The 26127-nt window shown below is 51.3% G+C and overlaps 1 protein-coding gene across 3 annotated transcripts in view; it reads right to left on the reverse strand.

Annotated features, from left to right (window-relative positions):
- Nucleotides 1–26127, reverse strand: part of NDRG1 (N-myc downstream regulated 1) — a 55203-nt gene that overhangs the window by 25561 nt on the left and 3515 nt on the right. For all 3 annotated transcript variants that reach the window (XM_053558268.1, XM_053558269.1, XM_053558270.1), the window contains exons 2-3: nucleotides 15909–15989; nucleotides 12680–12715 (exon numbers count right to left, since the gene is read on the reverse strand). In XM_053558268.1, coding sequence (XP_053414243.1) covers nucleotides 12680–12715; nucleotides 15909–15989 — 117 coding nt within the window. The remainder of the gene's footprint in view (nucleotides 1–12679; nucleotides 12716–15908; nucleotides 15990–26127) is intronic.

Here is a 26127-nt window from a genome sequence, read left to right on the forward strand (position 1 = left end):
AAAGTCCCTCTTGCAATCATGTCTTGCCCCCATAAAGTGTGACACACACTAAGGCCCCACCCCCCTCCCTCCATCCCTCTTTCTGCTTCCCCCCCCATATCCTTAATTGTCATTAATTGTCCTCATATCAAGATTGAGTACATAGGATTCATGCTTCTCCATTCTTGTGATGCTTTACTAAGAATAATGTCTTCCACTTCCCAAAAGAATCTTAAATTATACCACATCTATCCTCCCTCCTGCCCTCCCTTCTCAGAGGGCCAGGTGGCTGTTATCCTGATCAAAGCCACACCTTTCCAGCCTGTGTTCTCAAGCTGGCTCACGTGGCCAGTGATCCCCACTCCCCTCCCCTCCATACTAAACCTCCCAAGACTCCTTCCTAAAAGCTAAAGCCATTCTCATCTTTCTTCCTCCTACAGAAGCCACCCTGCCCTGGTTCCAAGTACCTCAAAGCATTCAGGGGTCAATTTTCCACCTGCTGTGTTCATTAGAACTTCTCAGGAGGGTGGCCATGAGCATTTGGCAATTGTCATCCCACTGATCCTTCAACCCATGCCTGCCCTGGGTCCCTACCCTCCTCAAGGTCACCAGAAGTTCCCAAGGACCCAAATCACTCATCTCTTTTGAGGGACTTCCATGTCTCAGGGCAGTGACCTGCCTTGTGAAACGCTTCCACACTGGGATCTCCTCCCACCTGGACTGGTAGGGGAGGCAGAGTCCCCAGGATGCTGAAGACAGGGCACCAAGGCTATTCAGGTCCCTCCAGGCCCTCATTCCTCACAAGAGGACCCACACCAGCTCAGGGAAGTAAAGTCGCTGGCCTAGAGCCACACAGGCAGGAAGCGGCCAAAATGGATCCCCAGATCCATTCAGCCTCACCGTGGCCTCCACGTGTCTTAGCATCGCACCCTCAAGGGAGAGGCTCATACTCAGGCTCCAGAAGGCCACCTCAGATTGGCAGGAGACATTTATCTTCCAAAGTGTAAAGGAGGCATCAAAGTGGGATTCAGAGTACTACGGATGCCATCAAACCTGCTTCTAGAAGCATATGTGACCTGCATGGGTCACTGTCATGTGGAGAGAGAAGGGTCAGCTTCACAACCTCCCTCAAGAAGAAGAAGTGGGATAGACAGACCCACAAGGGCCAAGTCCTCCCTGGCTCATGTTTGTGAAACAGGGACAAGTCTACACCCTGCCCACTTCCTGGGGACGCTGGAGATACACAGGACTTGGCAGGTGGGCAAGGCCCGGGCTTCCCACTGTGAGTGGCCCCAGGAGGTGGAGTCTACACAGGCTAGAGGACAAAGAAAAAATACTTCCCCATTCCCTGGCTCTACCAGCAGAGCCTGAGAGTTCAGTGCTGCGTTTTTACCAAGGACTTGCTTCTTCTCCATCCTGGACAGAGATGGGGGGTTCCCAGTGCTCACTTTGGGATCCCTGCTGCCAGCAAATCCCAGACCACCCTCACCTCCTGTGGAAGGGGAGAAGAACTGGAACCTCACGGGCATGGGGAAGTGTTTACACGGTGATGGAAGTGGCACAAAGGCCCAGCTCCCCAGCAGCACCTGGGCCCAGCAGGGGGTTCTCCTGGGTAAGTCCCCAGAACACAGAGCTTACCCCATCTCCCTGCCCCTTCTCTTCCCCCCTGGGCCCAACATTTCTTCCTTGCCCATAAAAAGGCTGGAAAAATCCATACAGGATGGAGCAATGCCCCGTGGGGGCCAGGGATCATCTGCTGGGCCTGCCTGGCCCTGGAATCACAGTGGTGACAATGGCCCATTGTGGGGGCACATTCTTCATTGTCTCCCCAGCTGACCCACATGGCTCCCTCTAAAAATAGGCCAGGACAGGCAGTGTCCCCACCGACTGTGGACATCAGGTCTCAAACACAAGCTCGACCCTTTCCAAGCCCTCTGAGTCTCTGAGTTGTCACCTCTGAGACAGGAGAGAGCCTCTTCCACCTGCTCCTTAGGAGGCTGAACACCGCATCACAGTGCACGCAGCTGGGAATTTTAGGGTGGTGGCAGATATGGGACACCCAGCCCTGGCTGGCCAAAAACATCCCTGGCAACTCCTGAGGGTGGGAAGGGATAAGAGGTTTCTTTGGAAGCTTAAAGCTGTGGAGCCAGAACTAGATCTGAGGGTCCAACCTCCAGTTCAGGGAGAAGCTACCTCAGTCTTAATATGTGCCAGATAAAAGATCTCATAAGATCTAAGCCTGGCACAAAAACAGGCAAGTGTTACCCCTGTGATGGAGCATTCTCTAGTCAGTCCTGCCCCAGGGCTGGCAGAGCCTCACGGAGCACCAAGGCTTCACCTGTCTCGAGAATCACAAGTGTTGTTGTTGCTATGACCCCCGCCTCAATGCTTCCCTGGACAAACAGCCCCAGCAGGTCTCAAGAGAAGAGGCAATCGGTGACAACCCAGCCTTGGAAAGTCGTGGCAATGTGGTAAAGGGCACACAGGTTCAGGGCTGCCTGCTAGTTGCCAGTGGACATGGACAAGGGAGAAGATTTGCTAAGCTTGCTAACCTGACCAAGAGTCAGTCAGGGAAGCTCACTAAACCCCTTTCACAGGCGAGGAAACTGCGGTGACTTCCCCAGGTCATGACTTATAATGGTAGAACCAGGATTAGAACCCTCATCAGCTGGGTCCCGTGCCCTTGTGCCCAAGGACTGCTGGATCCTTTCTAACGGGGTCTCAGGTCTGGGCCCACCAGCCCACACAGGAAGGAGGTCTTACCTGTGACCAAGTCCTACCCCCTAAGTCTCTCTCTTACACACACACACACGTGCCTCTGAGCTAGCTCAGGTACTCTTTCTCCATTGGGCAAAACCTCCCAGACTGCGTCTGAGGTTGAATGGGAGAGTTTAAACACTCACAAACATATGCCTTTGTCCTCTTCGGTCCCAAAAGAACATTCTGTCTTTCTGTCTCTGTGGAGATGAATCACCCAGTATTCTGGAGACAGAAACCCATCCTGCGTCCCTCATGTTTTCCCAAAGAGAGGGTGCAAGGAACCCAGGACGTCAGAATGACACAGCACACTGCCTGTCCTCTTGCCTGAAGGAGGAAAGTTGTCTGTCTCAGCTCACCAAGGGACTCCCCTCTGACCAGGACAGTGTCTGGAAGCAGTTGTTCCTCCACCACCCAGAACCCCAGGCTCAGCTCTTGCACAGACAGAATTAGACCTCAGGAGACCTTGCTCACGGGGTCTATTCCAGCCAGGGGGGTACAAGAGAGAAATATCTGGGCTGCACATATTTTTCTCTTGCTTGCTCTGGATGTGTCTAGAAAGCTGCTCTCTGAAATCCCAGAGGTGATGGTAGCAATGGGAACAGTAGTAATCCTATCAGCCGTCACTTCCTACCAGGCCTGCCCTGAGTAGCACGATTGTTTTCTCATCCGATCCACACTACAACCCAATTGGATAACAATGACCCACATGGTACAGAATACTGAGACTGAGGTTAAGTACCTTGCTCAAGGACACATGGCTGAACAGTGCAGCAGGACGGAAACCAACCTCCGATTTGGACTATTGGAGTTCAAAGCTGGTTCTCGCCAAGGTCCCTGTTTCACGCTCTGTGCAGGAGGAGTTAGGGAAACCTTCCCTTGCAATGTGCACCAAGACCCCCCACAGTGGATGCAGTAAATCACGCCCCACATTTATGTAACTGTAGATGACTCTCTATCTTCCCAGCATCGCCAAGGACGAGCCATGCACACAGCAAATCCTGGGTTACACTAACACACAGAACAGAGAAACAGAGAGATCTGCTCCTCCCTGTCTCCTAAAACACGCCTCTCCCTCACGCTGCAGGCGCAAGCATCCTTATGTGGTAGACTTGGGAAGACCTCAGCACAAACCTCAGGGAGGCCCCTTCTGCCACCCACCCACACCCACGACACCCAGTCCCTTCTTTAAGGCAGCACCAAACACATTTACAAATATCTGTGCAACAGCTGCCTCCCCAACCACACTGTCAGTGCCCAGTGGCAAAGGCTTGCCCTGCTGCAGACGGGGTCTGGTCCAGAGCGCGCATGTAGAGATTTACACAGTCTGTGCCGTCCATAAGCTGGCAAGCGGGAAACAGCACCTGTCACTTAGTATCCCTTAAGGATTTCATCTCTTTGGTTGCCAATCCTGGCTTGGGAGCTTTATAAACTATGGCAGACTGTGTTGGTTGGCACTCAAACATCTGTCGTTCCCTTCTTTTTTATGACAGAATTCCAATTTTGTACCAAAGAGCAATGTGCTTGATAAAATTCTCCCCTTCCCCATCTCCCCTGCAGCCAAACATGGTCGGAAGACTCAGCTCTGGCCAATGAGATGCCAGCAGAACTTACTGGGGCTCTGAGCAGAGATTTTTAAGGGTTAAACTTAGCCTTTTGATTTCTTCCTTTCACCCTCCCACCTGCTTCCTACCTGGAACATGGACGAGATGCCTGGAAGTTCAGTGGCCAAACATGAGGACAAAGGCTATGTGCTCAGGATGACAGCAGGAGGCTGAGAGGGCACACTCCAGCTGGCCTGGGTGACAGTCACGGCCTGCTGTGTTAGGCCTTCTAGGTCATCAAGAAGGACAAACATGTCCTCGTTTAGGGCATTGGTTGTTGAGTGCTGTTAACCTAATGATACACCCACCGTGTAGCCCAGCCAAGTTATCAGCCTTCTCTGAGACTCCCTGCCATCAATTGTAAACTGAGGTCAGCAAGTGAAGAGGCCCACCTGCTCCACAGAGCCGCTCCCAAAACTAAAACTGCTATGGGCCTGGACATGATTTGCAAACCACAGCGTTTCCCTCCATGTCAGTCATTATGCACAATTGTCCCAGAGGTGATCAGTGTGAAACCAGCCGGGGCCAGCCCCACTGGCTTAAGTCATAGGCTGGCTGATCCAGGGGGCTCTGGGGACCAGCTGTGACTGCTCCCTCCGTAATCTCCTCCTTCCCAGCATGCCCTGGGCAGACACTGACCGCACTGGACACTAAGCGGATGACTGCTTACCCAGGCTCTAAGTCTGCGGGCAGCTGGGCGGCCCCTCCCACCCACAGTCTGGCAGAATGGGAGGACACCCTATGGGACAATCAGCCAGGAAAGCTGATTTTGGCTAATCAGACCCAGCACTAAGTCTGTGGAAGTAAGAAAGGCAAATTGGGAGAACAGAGGCTTAAGAGACAATGCTGGGGGCTTGCCCCACCACTATCTTTTCATAAAATGATGCACCCCTCCCCCACATCATCCTGGCTCATCATCCTGCTCACAGAGGAGGGGCAACCATGGGTGTGCCACTCATCTTATGATGCATTCCATTAAGTATGGAGCACATAGGAACATGAGATGACCGGGGAGAGCTGCATGTAGGAACAGAAGCTTAACAGTCCTTGCATATAAGGACAGCCACCCGCTCCCTGAGCAACTCTCAAAAATCCAGGTCTGGTCCTATCATGACAGCCGTTGCACAGGCAGCCTCTGGGGCTGGAGTGTAGGTGCACAGTGGCACCCACCCGAGGATAACAGAGTTAAGATGCAAGACAGGCCCTTGGGCCTCCCAGCCACACACAATGAAAGACTTCAGAGAGGTCAGGCTGGACCTGAGGCTACTCCCTTCATTCCTCAGGCTTCCATAATGTCACCACATCAAGAAAATTAAAAGAAATTACAGAGTCAGGGAACAGACTGCTGTGGGCAGAAGGGCAGCAGCCTAGGGATGCAGCATCAAACTGGGTCCCATATGAGAACCTCAGTTCTCCACGGAAATAGGAATTAGGAGGAAAGTCTTTCTTGGATTAGGGAAAAGAGAAAGAGTGAACCAGCTGCCTTCCTTGAGGGAAGAGAGGGTAGCAGAGCCTGTGCGTCAGGCCCAGGGCCATGTGCATTTGGTGTTCGAGACGTGCTCCTGGATGCTGATTCTCTGTTGCACAGATTAGAAAACCAAGCCACCAGAGGTCACGTGAGTGGCCAAGAACCATGGCTAGCAAATGGTGGGGCTAGACCCTCTACGGTTCACTGCACCCTTTCGGGGACCCGGGGAGGTAAGCATGTATAAGAAGCCAGCCAGAGGGAGCCTGGCAGGGCAGGCCTCTGAGGCCGGGGACTGTGGCCCACCAAAGGTGCCAGGTGGGTGAGGGTCCTCTCTCGTCCTCCAGAGGGTATTCCAGAAGACCTACAGAGGAGGGCAGGAGAGGCACTCCAGTTTTATTTTCTAAAGCCTCGTTCTGTGCTGATCCAGATGAGTGTGCCTGCCATCTGTCACTCGGGGTTGGCTCTAAGACCCAGTGGCTTTGCTAGAAGCGGGGCTGCAGGAGCAGGAGGACGGGAAATGGTGGTTTGAGGATTTCCAGGCTTCTGTCTGAATTCTGCCCACCTTCCGTCAGGGGGCAGGAAAACAAAAAGCAATTGTGTGGAAAGAGAAATTAGCAAAAGGTCATGGTTTCCATTTTCCCTGGGAGCTGGTCTGCTTCCAAGGGAAGGGGATGTGAAATCAGCCCCCCAGCAGGAATCTTACATCCCTAGTCCCACTCACCTCTGAGACCCAGCCTGCCACCCCCGCACCCAGGGGCCCTGTGGGTCACATCAACTTGTTTCCCAGGGAGCCCTGGTGAGCACAGAAACTCGGCAATCTAACTGTCTAAACCACTGACGATCCAGGGGGAAGAGATTAGAACAAGCATCTGGAGGAAAGGCAGTCTGGGACCGCAGGGTGCTCCCCTCCCCTGAGGGAGGGATTGAACTCCACCACCCCTTCCCCAAACCAGATTTGGCTCCAAAGGTGGGAACAAGGCCTCTGCCCACTCTCTATCTCACTGTGCTGTGACAGTGGGAAGACCCCTTAGCCTTCTCTGAGCCTAGTCTCTTCTCTGGCAATGACACTTCTCGTATACAGCTGAGGCCTCCATAAGGCTCTGGTGTGTAGGTGGTGCTCAAGACACGCTAGCTGTGTGACTTCCATGATTACTGCATTTTTAGGGAGCGTATGGATGTACATTTAGGACTACCTGATGGTTCCTGTGGGGTCTCTCATCTGCGAAAGAGGGCAGCACCCCTTCCGCCTTGGCAGGAAAGCCCTGACACAAATGAGCATGAAATATTCATTCCCTCCCATCCCTTCTCTTCCCCAAGGGGAGGGAGAGGAGAGAAAGCCTTCCCGCTCTAGAGCAGCATGGGTAGAGCTGGATTTCTAAAAGGCATCTGCCAGCTCTGGCAGTCCTTGAATAGTCTTAGACTCTAGAATTCTAGCCAAAGAAAATAAGCTGGAACCCCAAATACTCCCACCCTCTGCATTCATCAAATTTGCAAACACAACTGCCTAGAAATTGAATGCCAGAGACTTCTCAGCAGAGCCAGATCAAACCCATCCCTCCTGTAGCCACAACACCTCAGGCCAGCAGCTGACCTTGCCCGTGCTCTGCAGGCCCTAGAATCTCTCCAGGGAAGAGGAACATACAGGCCATGAGAGCAGATGGCAGACTCTCGTGCACAAACCACCACTGTGTCTATCCTAGAGCATCACCAAGGCCAAATCAAACAGAGCACCTGAAGGTGATGTCAGCCAGGGAGAGATAAGGCTCAATGCCACCTGCTCTGGCAGCCGAGCTATCTCCTGGAACAAGCCCCCATCCAGCAATGCTGAGCTCTGGGCTCAATGCATGTGTTTTGACTCTTGAAAAGAAAAAAATTTGTAAGCTTAAGTTCTTAAGTATATTGGGAAAGGAATGGGAAATCTGCTTGTGTTAGCCAAATGGTAAAGTACCAATTATTTTTCAAGAAGCAATGCTGGCTGCTTTCAGATAGACACAGTGGAGCAGCTCAGCCTCCTCAGACATAACTCCCAGAGGCCCAGCCAGACGGTTAGAATCCAGCTCAATGAGCCATAAGAGTGGTTTGCCATTAAGGCATGTCAGTTCCTGAGTCCTACAGCAGCTCACACCCTCATTGGGTTAAGCGGAAGCCTGATGAATTATTGCTTCAATTATTCGCTTGGTCAGATTTTTTTGAAAAGTAGAAATTGCAAAGGTGAACGAACCAGAATCCAGGCCTTTCCAGACTGCAGGAAAGTGCCATGACTGGGAAAATTGGTCTGCATCAGCAGCGTGGGACACCGTGTGGCTCACATCACAGCTGCTGGCTGTTAGAAAGCCTCTGTTTCCTCACCTGTCAAGTAAGAGAAACAGATTCAGCAAGAGGCAGCTGTGACTGTCATTTTGCTGGAGCTGTGACTTTGAGGACAGGGTATGCTGGCCAGTCCTGGGCTGGCATGCCCTGCAGCAACCCTTGCCCAGAGCTCAGTCATCCTCAGCCCATGGCTGTGTGAACAGTAATCCATCAGGCCAGCAAACACCGGCCATCACACTGCATGGTGTCTTCTGAAGGAAATCCACAGCAACAACACACATGAGGTTTTAGCGACTGCTGACACTGAGGGAAACTGCCCTATGTACCGTGGGTTAGCTGGAGCTAGGAGCCAAATCCAGATTAATACAATTTATACAAAGATCATTTTTGGTGACAACCTTGACAAAATGTCAATCAACACTCAGATTCAGCTCAAATATTGCGATTCTTTGGTGAGACTGAGCTGCAAGTTTACAGGGTTAACATGTCTTTGCCCTTGGAAGGTTTAGAATCCAGGCTGGAGGGGCCTTTGTATGTGCAGCTGCCTCTGCCTCAAATAACCTATCTATCCCCCAGATCTTCCCCCAGGTGAGTGATGAGATGGCTCCATCTGTCCATCAGGTCCCAGTGCAATGTCACCTTTTCCTAGTGCTTGCCTGATCCCTCACCCTAAGACACATCCCAGCCATGCTTGTCCCACCATCCAGCTTCATACCACCCTTCCCGACTATCCCCACAGCATCTACAGAAACCAAAATTACCACATTTGCTTGTTTATATGTTTGTCATTTCCTTTTTAGACAGTCAGAAAAGTGGTTTAAACACACACTCTGGAAGCCCCCAGCTTGAGCTCCAATCCCACCCCTATTCATCTCCAACCCTGAGACCTTAAGCAAGTAAGTTACTTAATCTCTGTGCTTGAGATTCCCCCTCTGTAAAATGGACGGACTTCTGTGAGCATTAGATGAGCGTGACGTTCCATGCACTCAGAACAATGCCTGGCATGCATTTGGCCAGAACTGAAGCTCCTGGAAATGAGGGTCACTCACTGCCTGTTACACCCACCACTGTATCCTCCGCACCTAAACCAATGCCAGGCATGAAGTGGGCATTTGTTAAAGGAACAGAGGATTGCAGGACAGAAAAAATAACTTCGCAGGCAACTCTAGAGATTAACCGAGGGGGCTCAGCCCAGGCCTGGTACACGGTGTTGGTGAACTTTTTCCTGACCTCTGCCACCCTGCTCCCACAGGCTTCTCTGTGTCCCCCCACTTTAATGATATCCCTGCAACTCATTCGCCCACCTCAGCCTGGGCCAGTTCTAAGACAGTCTGCACTGGCAGCAGGAGCCGGAACTGTTCTCTGTTCCGTCAGCCACCTGTGTCCCAACATAGAAACACACAAGTGCTGGGAGAACTTTCAAGAGATGAACTATGCTGTCTAGTTTTTCCAGAATTAATAACCAAGATTTTAAAATCCATAGTAACCATATAGCCAGGACTTCCACTTCTGGCTACATGCTCAAAGGAACTAAAGACAGGGTCTCAAAGAAATACCTGCACACTCATGTCCTAGAAGCATTATTTACAAAACTGCAAAGGTGGAAGCAGCCCAGGTGTCTCTCAGTGAATGAAGGGTGCAGGAAAATGAGATACGGATCTGCAGCAGAATATGGCTCAGCCTTACAGGGAGGAAGATTCAGACACGTGTACAACACAGATGAGCCTCGAGACTACGATGCTAAGTAGATGGAAAGGAGAATGGAGGCTCTCAGGGGCTGGAAAAAGAGGGCCAGGAGCAGCTGCTGTGCAAAGGGATGGAGTTTCAGTCATGTAGATGAAAGGCGATCTAGAGGCAGATGAAGGCAGCCGCACCACGGTAAGAAAATACCTAATGTCACCGAACTGTGCACTTGAAATGATTAACAGGGTATATTTCATATTATATATATTTTACCACAATAAAAGTTTCCCATGGGGAAACCCCCACCACAGTTAGTAGACAGGGCATCACATATGACCCAGCACTGACCCACCACACCATTGTCCCAGTCATCAACCTGCCGCTTAACAAGGCTGCAGCCAGTTCCCCATTTCACAGATGAGGAAACTGAGGCTGAAGGGAAGTAAAGCAACTTGCCTTGTGGGTCAAATAACCAGGAAAAGGCACACCTGAGGCTTGCAGCCCACTCTTTCTGGCCCTAGAATGCAGCCACAACCTGAGGAGGGGACAGTCCCAACCCTGCCCAGAAAGACACAGCCACAGCGCCAAGGAGCCACTCCCCTGGGGAAGGCTCAGCAAGCTGATGTTTCAGCCACAGACAGGGTAGGTTATGGTGGCTCCTGTCAGCAAGGGAGACTGGGGTGGCCCAGCCCAGTCCTAAGTGATCAGATGGCCCATGGAGCTGCCAATTTCTAGCTGTGGTCATCCCAGAAAACCAGTCAAATTACAGGGACCAGGGGTCATAGCAGCTGCACCTGTTACAGCTCTGACTGTCCTGAGCTCTTAGCTGCCCCACCATGCAGCCCTGAATGAGTGACCTCCCTGCTCGCTGTCCCTCATTTTCCCCAGCTGTAAAATGAAGGGTTGAACTAGATAAATCTCAAGATGACCCACTCACATCTCCTTCCCCTGAGCACCTCCCCACACCCAGGGTCTGCAAGGCAGAGAGAAAGAGGATAACACTCCTGCCACGGGGAGGGGACTCAGGGAGCCAGCACAGTAAGGACGTCTTCCATCCTGGCCAGGCAGACTGGGTGTCAGTCCTGGTACCACCACTCTGCCCTCAGTTTCCCCATATGAATGACGAAGATAAGGACACCTCTCATGAGATTGTCCAGGCGCCACAGGAGATACCCAGGTCAAGCCCTGAGCACAGTTCCCAGCTGGTAGGAAGTGCTTGCAAATGTCACTACATTTGCATATGCAAAACAGGAAGCTCTCAGGACCTGGAGAGGGAAAACCCAAGGCCTGGCACCACCTGGGGGACCTCCAGGGAGTCACTTCCCAATGCTGACTCTGTTATTTTCCAACAAGTCCAAGAAAGTGGAACTGGAGCCCACATGAGATGTGGCATTCCTTAAAGACTAAGTTTCAGGTCCTCCCATCCCATGATGTCCCAGTAAGTGCAGAGTTAATGGACTGAGTCACTGTGGGCCAAAACACGCTAGACACAGCTGAGTGGTAGTGGGCAGGACCAGGGTGACTAGCTGTCCTCTCCTAGCCCTGTTACTCTGATCCACTTCCAAGCACAGCCTGGTGCCCCCAATTAGCTGCCCCCAATTCTTGCCCCCGATTCCTGTGCAGGAGGATGGGCTAAGCCTGCCAGGGAGCTCTGCTTCTGGCTCCAGCAGGACTACAGGCTTGGCCAGCCCACCTGCTGAGTGGGGAGGGGGCACAAGGTATGCCTAAAAGCCTGTTTCTGCTCTGCCCACATTTCCTCTCACCCTCAGGGGATGTGGAGAGAGAAGCTGGTGGCTCAGGTCCAGGCCTCAGGGACCAGTTCCCTGTCCCCCATGCCCGCGGCCTGCATGCTTGCAGAGTGTGGCCTGTGCTTGGAGCTCTGGGCCCTGCTGTGAACCCCACTGGTGTCACTGGGGAGGGGACAGGAGGGGGAGTTGGGATAAGGTGACCTCGATCGGTGGCTGGCTGTGTGCCCTACCCCCATCTCACTGGCTTTGTGACCACAAGGCTGTGTTCACCTGTAAAAAGAGGAGGCATGGAGCTGGGGGGCCGGATGGAGAGCAGCAGTGAGATGGAGCTCGGAACAGCCAAAGGCAGGGACACCTGTGCCAGTGCAGGTGAGCGTGAGCCTTTGGCAGGTCCAGAGCCCCCCTTCCCTTCCCTTCCCTTTCAGAGAGACCACAGCTGCCCAATATGCCCAGGCTTCCTGCCCCCACCCCACCCCCCGCAGGGCCCAGCACAGTGTGGGGCCTAGCCAAGCATGGGAATAAGGAGCCCAGGCCTGGGAGTTCCTGAAGTTCTGACCCTCCCGAGCTACACTTTTAAACTCTAACTGGACCACGATCCTCCTTACATTTTTTCCTGAGAGAGTCCAGCCCACTCTCCTGAGAGCTTGTTCGTGGACACAGCTAACCTGCACCCCACTGGTGCTCTCACCAACCCCAAGCAAAGATAGACACATTTCAGTCCTGGGCTGGTAAACCAAAGAGAAGGCTGGTTTCACTTTCTCAAGCAGAGCCAAGAACATTGAGCCTTTGCCTCTGTCCCTGCCCCTAATGGGGCCCCAAGCCCTCCAGCTCTCAACATTTCCTCACACACAGGACCCACAGCTTTGTCCAGCAATTAGGGCTGAAAGGAAGGGGCCTGCGCCCTGCTCTACTTTCAGGGAAACTGGCTCCTGCGTCTCTGGCCGGCACTCAGAGCAGCCTCTATTCAGGGGCAGCTGCTGAGGAGGAAGACCTAGCTGAGACCACTTCCTTCTCTCCCCATGCCCCCAACGTTTGAACAAGGATCTATTTCAAACCAATGGAAAGAGGGAAGGAAAGAGAGGGGAGGGAATGGGAGTGGGAGGGGGCAGGAAGCCACATCCTCTACTTGCCTGAACATCAAACTCTTGCAGCAGGCCGGTGATGGTCTGTGAAGAGACAAGAGAGGTCGTCAGTCAGTTCCCTGAGTCAGGGAGATCATGTTAGAACTCATGAGGTTCCCCACAGCCTGAATCCAGCCCTCCTCTCCCGCCCCTGGGGAGCCCCCTATTCCTGACAAAGAGAGATTCTTCCCTTTCCTTTTCAGCTCAAAGAGCAGTGCAGTAAAAAAATAATTAAATAAAAAATAAAAAGACCACGTTAGCTGGGTTCCTTTTTGATGGTAGCCTTGGTAAATAAAAATCTGGGAGTCTAAACTGACACATGCTCCAGAGATTCAGGACTGTATCTGGCTGTTACCTGGGCTCCCTGTCTCCAGCCTACCCGAGCTACACTTTTAAACGCTAACCGGACCACGATCCTCCTTACATTTTTTCCACGGCTGCCATCATCTAGATTCTGAATTGAAATTCAGTCTTTTGTGAGTGGAAGAGTAAAGATCTTTAAAAATGTTCCTCAATCTAAAAAAAAAAAAAAAAATCTTAATTTCAGCCTAAATTCCATCTTTTATCAGAGCTGTTCCTGGTAGGACAGGTTCAGGAAGACCGGGGAGGGGTCCTTGTCCCCTGAGGAGCAATGAGAGTGTGAGTCCAGGGAAGAACTGCAGCCTCAGTGGGCCAATGTTCCTAAGAGATATTACTGGCATATTTTCCTCCAGATCAAGAGATTTTAAACACTCTCCAAAGACCCAGCCCCATCCTGACCCACCACCTCCTGCCAGGAGAGAAAACAGCTCAGCAGAGCCAAATGCAAAGAGGGGCAGAAAATAGAACAGCCCCCCCTGGACAGCAGGGTCTGGGAGACAGAGGATTGCAGATGCCCTGCTGTGGGGGTGAAAACAGCTCCACATGCCCTGGGCTGTGGACAAGAACATCAGAGAGTTTGGGTAAAGCCCAGTGGCAGCAAGGGTGGCCGACACCCATACCCAGTGTGTGTGTGAATTTGCACACATGTGTGAGCCTGTGCTGGTACTAGGGACTGAAGGAAGCCATTCGGCACAACCCCAAACTTCAAAGTGTCAACCAGCATACATGATAATCCAGGGTGAGGACAGACGTGAGGAAGAACTTCCCAACAGCAAGCCTCCCTGAAAACACTTGAGTTAATCTAAGGGATTGGAAGGAATTTATGTCCATCTAAACCTTGAAAGAAAAGGTAGGTTTCCCCTTAGGATGGACGAGCATGTAACCTGGAGTGGAAAAGCTCTTAGATGTCTGTTCCAAAAATAAAATGTTCTGAGGATACCAGTGGGCTTCTCAAAACAAATAAATAACGTTTCTTAAAATGCATTTAACCTTGGGCCCTGTGATGCTACTTCTGAGACTTTTGACCAGGGCTGTACCTGCAGACATATCAAATGACATACACAAAAGATACAGGGAGGGTCGAATACCCTGCAGCAGTTTGCAATGACAAAAGGCTGGGAAAACACAATGACCCTGCACTGGGCGCTGGGCAGATAAAATTGGCGAAATCCTATGTAGCTGGGAGGAGAAAACTAAGGGCCCTGTGGACTAAAGCTAGGAAGATCTCCAGGAATGCTAAGTGAGTAAAGCAAAGTGTGGCACACTGTTTTTACAGGGGTTTTGTAAGGGGGAAATAAGACTATATTGATATGACTCTGTACTACTACCTAGGAGCTTTTGTTTGTTTGTTTGATTGTTTTTAAGACTGTGTCATGGACCCACAGTGAAAAGGAAATGGATTTAGAGCCTGTTCCACGTGCAGCAGGGGTTGGTAGACTGTGGACCACCACCTGTTTTTGTAAATAAAATTTTGTTGGAACACAGCAAGCCTGTTCCACATATTGTGCACAGCTGCTCATGCTACAAAGGCAAAGTTGAGTAGCTGCAGCAGAAACTTGGCTCCTTACAGAGAAGGTCTGCAGAATCCGAGCACAGGATGATGAGCAAGCCTTCTGCAACTTCCCTAGCCTTGGTTCCTAATCCTAGTTGTGCCGACTCTGTAAATGAACTTGGGAAATCCCCTTCTCATCTGAGATCAGTGACTTTATCTGCAAAAGGGGAACAGAATAGTTGCCTCCCACATTTGTAATGAAAAGTTCATGAATTTATGAACCTAAAACAGAATAGCCATGTGTACAGTACAAAGAAATTTAATGAGCAGTCTGTTCACCATAGTCAGCCGGCCTGGGTTTAATTCCAAGTCCTACTTTGTAACTACGTGACCAAGGACAAATTGACCTCCCTGAGAGTTTGCTGTGAGACAAGGAAAATCACCGAACCCAGGGTCTACACCGACCACAGCCGAGGAGCAGGCATGCAGGACGTGGTCAATGCATGCTAACTATTATTTTTTAAAACATTTAGCTGGCTTAGAGTAACTTCGCTTTTGAGCCTGAGCTTTTACATTTTTAAAAAGGTGTATCATCACAAGCCAGGTATGAGGCTCAGAGAGCATCGGGATGTGGACATGCTTTCAAAACAATGTCAGCTGTGTGATACAAAGGCTCATCCCCTGTCAGAATGCAAGACAGACCCTGAAGCCCAGGATATAGAGAAGGGGCCTCTGATGACAGGAGAGGTTCCACCAAAAAAGATAATAAAAGTGACTGCAAAAGATGATCCGCACTGCTCATCTCATCTCCAGCAGACAAAGTTCTAACTGCTCCATGTGAATTAATTCCATCCTCACCTGGCCCACGAGGTAAGTCCTAGTGTCATCATCTTATGGATGAGGAACTATAGCCTGCAGAAGTTGCAGGGTTTGTTAGTGGACAGCAAGCTGCAAAGTGTCACAGCCAGGAGTTAAACCCAAGCAGTGTGGCCCCAGAGTATGTAGCTTTTAATCATGAGAGAATGAGGCATGAGTTTGTGGGCAACTGGGCTCCAAGTTGCATGTTCTAGAACAACAGGATATCAGAGCTGGGGCTCTGATAACTTGTGATTCAATGCCCTCACTTTACAAATAAGAGCAGTAGGGCTGTGGGCAGAGAGGCCAAGACAGATGGCCGGGGGTCTTGACTCCAGGCACCACAGCACTTAGTGGCCAAACTGGGACTTGAACTGGTGCCTCTCACCCCTTTGCCTTCAAGGAAGCAGAGGACTCATGTCTGCAGGTATGTGTACACGTTTCTGCACATGCTGAGTACATGTGTGCGCACACAGGCATATGGGTGTGCTGTGTGCACATATACACACATCCAGTAGCTTCTCCACTCACCTCCCCTTTCTCCACCAAAGGCTTCACTTCGGCAAGGTCCACGTCCTGCATCTCCCGAGACATGTTCCTGCTGTCACCTGCCTGCAAGAAAACAAAGGCCAGAAGGTCAGCACTTCCTGCTGAGAAGTTTCCTGATGGAAGCAAGCACAGAGCCAGGGAACAAGAGGACAGAAAGGCTGGACCTTCACTCTGCCCAGCAGCTCTCACCTCCTGTACCATGTGCTACAGGTGACAAAACGGCCCCTCACACTGGCCCCATTGCGGTCTTCCCCCTGGGGGACGGGGACAGTATATTTCCTGGGAGAACAAACTGAGGTTCAGTGACACGACTGCCTTTCCAAAGAAGATGAGGCAGGACTGACCCAGGTCCCCACTTCAAGTCTAGGCCCATCCACCACCCGCAGGACACCTTGCCCTGCATTTGGTAGAAGGGACCTGCACAGCTGACAACTAAAAGGGAACGACAGGTTACAGGTTGCCCCCCACGTACAGGCACGGTGCAAGCTTCACCTTCATAGCTAGGCGCTACAGACACACACACCCACACACACCTCACCTCCACCTCTGTGCAGTACACTACTCAGCCACCTGCCAAAGGGGAAGAGGGGCAAGGCACAGGGCCAACCTCAAGCCAAGGAGAGTGATGGGCACTGAATGTTAGGCAGAATTTCAGGGCAAAAAGCACTTTGTAGGCCAAGTCAGGATAGGCCAGAGGGTGCCCTCGTGGTCTCTAACACACACGGGGCAGGTGCAGAAGGACTGGGAAGTGACAGTGGCCAGGTAGACTGGAGTAGGATTCAGGAAGACTCTGGGTGCTGGATTCTGCCCTCTCCAACCCCCTGGAAGTGAAGCTTGGACAGGGCAGTGCCACCCACTGAGCACACTTCCCAGAGCTTAATCTGGGAGCTGAGCTATGATCTTAGGATCTACAGTCAAGATGGAAAAATTAAATGCCCGCCAATACCTGGGGTGGGACACAAAGAATGCAGAATAAGGACACATGTTCCACCCAGCAGCAGAGGAGCAGGAGAGAAGTCAGTGCCAAGAGGAAGGAGCCCCGGCCAGCCAGCTCACAGATCCAGACCTTCTGAACTGAAAACCCCAGGAGACAAGCCTGGCCCAAGTCTGCACACTGCTGCCTTCAGAGTGAATCCTGAGTCTCTGAGCCGCCCAGGGCCCTTTGGATATACAACAGAGAGCACACAAGACTCTGAACTCCAACCCGGGGCTCCTCTGATGACCTGGAAACTGACAGGAGCCTGGGAAACACCTTGAGAGCTCAGTCAGCAGGCACAGGCCGCACAGACCCAGCCTACAAGCCACATGTGGCATTCCGTGGGTGGCTCCTGCTCTCCACTGGGATGCTGTGGCCTGAGGCCCCAGCATGATCCTGCCCAGTTGATAACCAGCTCGACAAGAATGGCTTTATGCAGTCTTTGCATAAAGTCTACCCTCTAGAACTTTCCGAAAACAGAGTCAGTTTTATATTTCTGAGCATTCCTGGGCAGCCGCCAGCTTGGAGGCAGGAAACATGAAAAGTCGGTGTCTGTTAGTCTTGCTAATTCAGCAGGTCCATGGTCGCAAGACCCTGACCCGTGGGACATGTCGCCTACACAGCCTAGGGAGCCTTCCAAAAACCCAGGGCCTTGGCAACACTACCCTTCGTGCTCAGAGTGAAAGGACTGCTCATTTCACCGGCTCTTCTTAATACCTACTGCTCAGCAAGGAGCCCCAGGATGGAGCTGGGGGTCTCCAGCTATCTCCCAGGTGAGTTTGCCTCCACCCAGCAGCGGGCTCACCTGTCTTGTCCCCACTCTCCCCCTAGCTCCTAGCATCACACCATTTGCAGCCAGGCCTCAGCTCGCTGGCTGAACAGATGAGCAGTGAAGTTCATGCTTTCAGTGAAGTTCACTTTCAAATTGTCACTGAACCAACCATGGAAGTTCAGTGCCTTGAAAACAGTGCTAGAGCCCAGTTTGGTCAGCTCTACTTGCCTTCCAGAAACTGTGATCAGCTAAAAATAAACGTCAACCTCCACGGGCTCTCCCCTCCTTCAGGGCAGAAAATAGAAACATTCAGCTTTCATGGTTCCACAGGTGCATCTGGTGAAACCCCCTCACCCCACCCTATGTGTTTTTTCCTTCCTCCAACTTAGCTTCCCAGGAGGCAGCGGGCTGGAGCAGCCTGAAACGGCAAGTACTGGAGAATCTGCTTTCAAGCCAGAGCAGCCTCACTGGGCCTTAGAGAAGCCCTAGGGAACATCACAGGCTTTATCTAGGACTGGGGTGACTTAATCTCTCAGAGACATTTGGCAATGTCTGGAGACATTTTTGAGTGTCCCCCAAGCAACTGATCCAGCTGATTTGGAGCCATCCAGTAAGCATCTGGGACCCTGAAGCCTGCAGGGAGAGTGGATGAATCAGAGGAAGCTTTGCACATGTGTGGGGAAGGGGAGCAGGTTGGCTTTAGGCCTGGGAGCAGCTTGCATGTCAATAAAGGCCACCTCTATCCTATGCCTCCAGACCTGCCATCACAGAGCACCTGAGTCCCAGGAGGCAGGCTCTGAACTGCCAGGTCTTATTCACAGGTTTCTTCCCACACTAGGTCCCATGTGCCCAACACAGAGCTCAGTACAAAATCAACAGCACAGAGTTATGTCACCAAGGACCTACTATGTGACTGGTCTGGAAATTTGTCCATGAACAAACAAAACCAGCTCCTGCCCTCACTCCTTCAGCTATGTCCCTGCTGAGTGGGCAGTCCCACTTGTCCTCCTGGAGGGCAGGATGGGAGCCGTCCTCACCACCACTGTGCCTCTGGGGCAGAGGTCCTCACACTCAGCCCTGCTGACATGTTGCAGGAGCATGTGGGCAGTTTGCAGAACCCTGGCCCCGCCTACCAGATGCCCACAGACCACGCCCCCAAGGTGTGACAAAAAAATGTCCCCTGGGTCCAAAATCAACTCAGGTTGCCACCAGCTGATCTTGGCAGTTCCTGATGTCTGTTAGATACACACGATTGATTGTTTATTTTCTTTACGAGGGCTTCCAAAATGTAGATATAATTCTTATTCAAAATGTAGATGTAATTCTTATTATAATTTGTATAATCTAGTACACAAACACTCACACTCACATTCTCTCACACTCTCACCAACACACTTTCTCACACTCACGCACTCTCATTCTTACACATTCACACGCACACACTACCTCCACTCCCACTGCCGGTCCTGAGTGCCCCTGAACAGATGCAGTGGGAGTGCCCGGCTGGAGCTGGGTCCAGTGCACACATTCCTTCTTCCCCACATTCTGACTTAAAAATGCACTATCTCTGGGATTCAAAGTGACCCCCACCCTCACCCCTGCAAAACGTGGGGCTCACGGAGGACACAGAAGACACTGCCTCATAGCCTCTGTGATCTTCCACCAGCAGGCCAGGAGCTGGGGGGGACTTGACCCTCCCCCCTCCCCACAGTGCACCATACCCAGGGGTCCTGTGTGGCTCAGCACCGCCCGAACCTCCTCCGGGGGACTCCAGGCCCTGCCCCCTGCCTGCTGCCTCCCGGAAGTCCTGGCTACAGTCCTTTCTCGCCAGAAAGGGCCAAAGAGAGCCTCTAGCAGGAGAGGTGGGGGTGCCCTCCCAGCCCACCTCTCTGAGGCCTCTTTGTTCTCCAAGAAGCATAGACAGAAGCCCCTGCAGACAGCAAAGAGGTCAGGACAGGTCTCCCTCTGTTAAACCCCCACTCAGCCCCCAAAAGAGGACTCTAGGTCACAGTGCCACCCGCCAGACTGGTGCACACTGACACTTCTTTCCTTCCACCAACATGCCCAGGAGGGATTCAGAGAAGACCAACCGCAGAGAAGGGAAAGGTGGCCAGGAGCTGGAGGAAGGCTTGTGGGTCAGACCTGGGCATTGCCACTGACTGTGATCCTGAACAATTTATCTAACCTCTTTGCCTGGGTTTGTTCATCTGTGAAATGGGCATCTGACTCCTGCTCTCAACAAACAGCAGTGGGCTGAGATTAAACAATGGTATGCAGAAGACCTGATGAGCTGCTGCGTAACTCATCAGAGTGCTTTCCTTTCCTGGTTGCCATGGAGACAACAGGACATCTGAGGACACAGTCTATATTTTACAACCCAGTAGTCCCAGAGTGGCCCAACAAGAAGTTGGGTATACGGGAGATGTTAGGCAAAAGCCACAGAGGTTACCACCATCAGACCTGACGCATTGTCATCAGAGCACTCCTCCCCACCAACAATGCCAGTCACTGAGTGACAAAGGCCCATGAGGGGCTCGGCAAATACCTTTCCAGACCAAGAGACACAGGAGACAGTCAGCAGTTGGCTAGATCATGGGTTCTGGGGGAAGCCAGGACTGGGATCTGCCCAGATGAAGAAAGAATGTGACCCCAGGGCTTGGGAGGATAGTAAGCAGAGATATCCCAGGCAATCCAAGGCCACCAGTCCCTGGGGCAGTGAAGGGACACACAGAGCCTCAGTAGGGCTCAGTCATAATGCTGAACTAGGATTCAGAGAATGGGAATTCTGCTACCATCTTGCTACATGACTCTGAGCAAGCCATTCCCTCTCTGGGCCTTGGTTTTCCTACCTGTAAAGTAGGTGCAATGCATGTTCTGTGGAGATCACATGGTCTATAATAAACTTAAGGAGAATGAGAACCTAGGGAGGAAGGTGCACGGCAAAGAAAAGGAGCACAGGTGTCTTACCAGAGCCCTGCTGGCCTCAACCAGGCCAGATTAACCCTGCACCAGACTAAGGCCTTCCCTTCCTCCCAGCCACGGATCCACATCTGTCAATACCGGAGCCTCACCCCAGCTATGCTTCTTCTCTGAGCTAAGCTGCCCAGCAGGACCCATCTGTACGTCCTCCAGAAAAAACTTTCCTGGGCCTTCCAGAACTTCCACAGGATGGGGCGGATGTGGCATCCACAGAGAAACATCCATGTTCTGTTCTGGAAGTTACAGGATTACCCCCTACCCAGGAAGAGCTGCCGCAAGTAGGCAACCACGAAGACCCCAGCAAAACACCCCACTAAAATGGCAGGAAGAGCAACTTTACGGCGGCGCTAACTAGGCTCTAAACTCCGTACTTATTTGCACTTTTCAGCAATGCTATCAGGAAGGCACCAGCATGTCTACCATTTAACCAATGGGGTGGCTGAGGCTCGGAGAAGTTAAGCTTTGTGCTCCAAGTCAGCAAGCAACAAGCTGACACAGGTTAAAGCAACCTTACAGGAGAGAGTTGACAATGACATCATGTTGACATCACCCTAAAATACACACAGACCTTACCCCACCCTCTGCCCAGGTACTAGGTCCTAAGGATAGCTACATATGACCCTGAGGCTTTTGATATGTTGAGAGTCAGCTAGGGAGTCACAAGCTTCTCCCTCCATCCCACACAGTCACCACTGAGTCACCAGGAGCAACCCTGAACATTTGGCAAAATGCACCTCTTGGCCTTTTTTAAGCTTCCTTCCCAACATCCAGAAAGTTCTCTGTTTTTACCTCTCCCCCAAAGTGCCTTCCTGATATAGCAAGTTTCGTACTTGGAAAAAAGTGTCCATTCAATGCATTGTTTCATCTGCCCTTCAAAGAGGTGCCGGGAAGAGAGCAGGTATTATTATCACACCCAGTTTACAGATGGGCAACCTGAGGCTCACAAACAAAGGCCCACAGGACTGCCCACAGGCCATGGCCTAGACTCTTCCCTGCTGAGGGAAAGATGGAAAACGGGCTCCTTTGTTTCGGGTGCAGGTGTGGGGCAGAGCAGACAACAGCTGCCTGGTGTCCTTCAGTGAAGCAGAGAAAGGGACACCAGGGGACGGTTGACCAGTTTAGCATTGATTGTTGTTGTCAGCCACTGGCCCAGATTTTGTCCCTCCGAAACACGCCTGGATTCAAAGCCACATGAAAGCTGGTGTACTTTCCAGCACACTGGGCTCTTTATAAAATAGATCTTAAAAGGGGGTGGGGGGAATAAATACGTGCTGCTGCTGTTTGGCACAGCAACCTCTCCAGAAAGTTCCAGAGAGCAATTTCATCTCTGCAGTAAGCTCACAAGGAAAGCCCCCTGGATACGCTCTGGACACCGCTGCCTTCCTGCAGATATATTCTTTTGTTGTTTCTTTGCAAAGAAATTTTGAAGTAAATCTACGGAGTGGTTCATGGGTTTTCTTGGTATTTTCTGGATCTTTTGAAACTTGAGGCTGTGAGGAGTGTGAGGAAGTTGGCAGTCTTCACTCTCAATGTTTCTCTTACGTAATCAACCTAGCAAACACCAGGGGTGGACTCCCTGGACCTTCAGAAGTTTCCTAGTTTAATGCCTCAGAATGATCAAAATCAACAAAACACTGCAAATGCCATGCAGAGGAGACAACCAGACCGGGAATTCCTCGAAGCTCCAGTGCTTGTCACAGAGCCTGAAGCCCAGTAGACATCAATGAGTTGTCTGACATTGAAAGAATGAAAGAAGTGTCACTAAGGAGAAGCAAACCCCAGCCTCAGTCCCAGATAAGCCACAGCTGCATTCATGACTCAGGGTGGGCACCAGGCTCCAACCCGAAACTGAACTTCTATGTGTTCAAGTCGAGCACAGCACTCAGGAGGTCAGCGAGAGTGTCCTGAACACAATAGCAGGAACAGGGAGGTGTCAGGAATCTCAGCACAGCCCACCCCTTTTCTGCAATGCAACCGGGATCCTCCTGGAGATGCTCAGTGGAATTTGGCAGCCTGAATAATTTGCTTGGCGAAGGGAAGACGACCATCTGAGGGGCTGCGCCAAGTCACTGGATGTCCAGAGGTGGACACCGGTCACTTTAGAGGGTTATTCTATGAATCTGCTGGACAGGCGTGAGCTGCACTGGATGGTCTGAGATAATTTGTTGCAATCACACAAATGGAACTAGTGTTAGCAGAGGACAAGAAAATGGATTCCTCATACAGAACCCTTTGTCTCAACATGGGATGCTCGGCACACTCACAGTATTCTTTCCCCAAATGGCCTTTCCGTTTCCACCCTCTGGAATGGCCCCCTAATTTTCCTGCACAGGATAGCTCAAGTTATTTCCTTAATAAACAGAGGGGTCCTTTAGACCATTAAAGGAGAGCCTACAAAAGGCCAAACTGTCAGGTCTTGGGGGGATGTGGGTAAACAGACAAGCATGGCCCAGGGTGATTCGTGGAAGGTGCCACAGACCACAAGGACACCCACTCAGCCTCCCCTCCAGGAGAGGAAAGCCCTGGAGGACTCACACAGGGAAGTTCCATGATTAAAAAGGAGAAGAGAGAGGAGCTACGGATTCCCTTTGAGAGCCCTTAGAACTACCCACCACCTAACACTCTCACATCCACTTTTGAAGAAGGCCCTGAAGAAGCTCCTCACAGGTTCCCAGGGGGTGGGGCTGTGGGTGGAGCCTGAAGAACAGGATGGAGACCTGGGCCCCAGCCTCCTCTCTTTAGAACAGCTCTCTGCAGGTTTAAAATTGATCCTGGTAGGGCGGCGCCTGTGGCTCAAGGAGTAGGGCGCTGGTCCCATATGCCAGAGGTGGCGGGTTCAAACCTAGCCCTGGCCAAAAACCAAAAAAAAAAAAAAAAAAGAAAAAATTGATCCTGGTAGAAAGCTTTCTATAAATTTAAGGAGAGGAAAAGCTTATAAAATAGAAGGTGAACTCCCAGGCAAGGCCTTCCAGGTCCCCACACTGCTAATAAGCTTCACTCTTTACCCCTTCAGGGAATAGAATACCCCTCTAGACTGCAAATCCTGAGAGATGGAAGGTGGACAATCAGGGGGTGTGGAGTGTTTGTGAAATGTTGACGGGAAAACCAGAGACTCTGGGTCAGAAAGACCTGTTTGTGGACCTGATTTTGTAATCAGTTTCTATTCTGCAGAGCTAAAGCTGACACCCCTTCCCCACCATTTTCCCAGAGGACCCCAGGTTTCTTTTCTAATGGCACCTACCCCAAGACCCTTGCTTTACACTACCACCCAATTGTGGTCCTCTCCACCCCTGCAACTGCTGTCCTGTAGGGCTTCAGTGTCCCCACCCTCTACCTGCACACCTACCTCCAACACACCTGGGCCAAGTTCTGCAGCAGAGACTGCCATCTCACCCTTCTCTGACTCCAAACAGAAAAATGAAGAGCAAAAAGGCAAGTCTCAGACCAGCCTGCACTGCGGGAGGCAGGAACGGCAGCCTGCATGGACCTGGGAAATGCGATTCATTCTCAAAAGATGGGTTGGGTGCCCTTCAGAGGCAATACTGGAGTTTGGAAAGGGCTAGAGTGGCTCACCTTGAGCAGGACCCTACTCATTTGATTCTAGATAGTCACCTGCCTGAACCTCAATTTTCTGACCTGAGAGGTGGGAAGAATGTCTTCTACCTTGATTGGATGAGACAATGCCCTGACCCACAAGCCATGTTACCCAGAAGACAGCTGTTTATAGTACACTCATTAACGACCAGACCCTGAGAACAGAGGTTAGCCGGGAAGGTCCTGCTTGTATGGCCACTCCCACTATCTCCTCTCCCCCAGGGAGCCCTGACATAAGGCGGATCCTTGGCCCATCCCAGATCTACCAGTCTCTCAGGAGACTGGGCCTGGAAATGTGCTTTCAGACAAAGTTCCTAGGACATTTTTATGCAACCTGTATTAGCTTAGTAAAAATTAAAGCTTAGGTCCAGAATCGGCAGGCATATTCGCAGGCCTGGGTGGGTTTCCCCAGACTCTGCTTGTTAAGGGGAAGCCTTAAAAATGTTTTCCATGGGCATTAGTGGTGCAAACTCCTACGTGCAGGTTCCCATGTGCTGGGCACTGTTCTCAGTTTGTACGGACTAACTCAATATTTACATATATCAATGAGACTGTGTCAGTTATTTTCATTTCACAGAAGAGGAAACTGAGGCATGGTGCTTCTGATGCCTCCTGGCACTTTTCATTATAGCCTAATTTCCTCAACATGTTGTCAGGGAAAAGAACAGAGGCTGTGAAGTCCAACCATCAGGGTACAAAGTCCAGCTCTCCAATTTTAGCCATGTGGCTACAGGCAAGTCCTAGAATTCTCCTAGACTCAGTTTCCTCATCCATTCAGTGGAGCCAGTACAGCCCAAGCAGAGCTCTTGAAACGATTAAAGGGGATGAGAGTCTGATCTGGGGGCCGGGGGAGGGATGTCCTGTCCCTCCCTAGCCTGCCTTCAGGCCTGCGTCAGGCCTGCACCCAGTCTGAATCTCAGATGCTGAGTCATCAGGGTGAATTTCTCCCAGAGGCACAGGGCCTTTGAGTCACACCTTGGATGGGATTCTCCAGACGTGGGTCTGAGGAAGGACTGTAGCTACAAGCCATCAGAACATACAGTGTGATCTTTCAGGTCCATGCAGAGGCAAGCTCAGACCAGCAGGTTTCAATGCACCGCTAGGGTCCCCCAGCTCTGTTCAGATCAGTCATCCATTTGGGGGGTGAAGCCCAGACCCAGTTAAAGGCCACCCTAGGGGGTATGCAGCCCTTGAACCCTTTCTCATGAGACTGATTTTGCTAATCTCTCAAGAATACCTGATTTATATTCCTTAAAGAAAAAAAAAACCTGACATTCTGCCTCTTCTGCCTCAAAAGTTTCCTCACCAATTGACTTTAGCTCTTCCATAGTAGACAGGCAAAATCATGCTGGGAAACCTTCTCACTACCTTCAATCCCAACCAGGAGACTCCTGCAAAGGGGTCTGGGGTCTGGGTTCTAGTTCCAGCTCAGCCGTGGCACATCCTTCCCTGTCTCTGGGTCTCAGCTTTCATCTGCAACGTGGGAAGAAATAGACCAGGTCTTGTGTGAATTTTTAACTTCACTCCAAATAATCAAACCAATAGTTAGCAATCTGAATTTGCTCATCCCTCCAAAAGAACGTTCTCAAGAAAAAAGACTCTAACAGATGCTCTAGGTCCCCTAAAGCCTAATCCAATACCTCTGTTCATAGAGGTTCAAGTGCTATCACAGCCGATGGGAGGAACACAAGGAGACATTCAGTTCATTCCATGGACATATCTCCACTCCTCCTAGGTGCCAGGTGCCAGGTCACAGGGCAAGGCAGGTAGTCTTCCTCCTCACTCTGGTACAAGCTTACCCTCTAGTGGGAGACAGATTCTCACAAAGCTAAGTGACACCAAGTTTTCCATCACTTCCTATCAAGCTCTCTCTCACCCTG

Source organism: Nycticebus coucang, chromosome 13 (assembly GCF_027406575.1).
Source record: "Nycticebus coucang isolate mNycCou1 chromosome 13, mNycCou1.pri, whole genome shotgun sequence".
In the NCBI taxonomy this organism is placed as follows: Eukaryota; Metazoa; Chordata; class Mammalia; order Primates; family Lorisidae; genus Nycticebus; species Nycticebus coucang.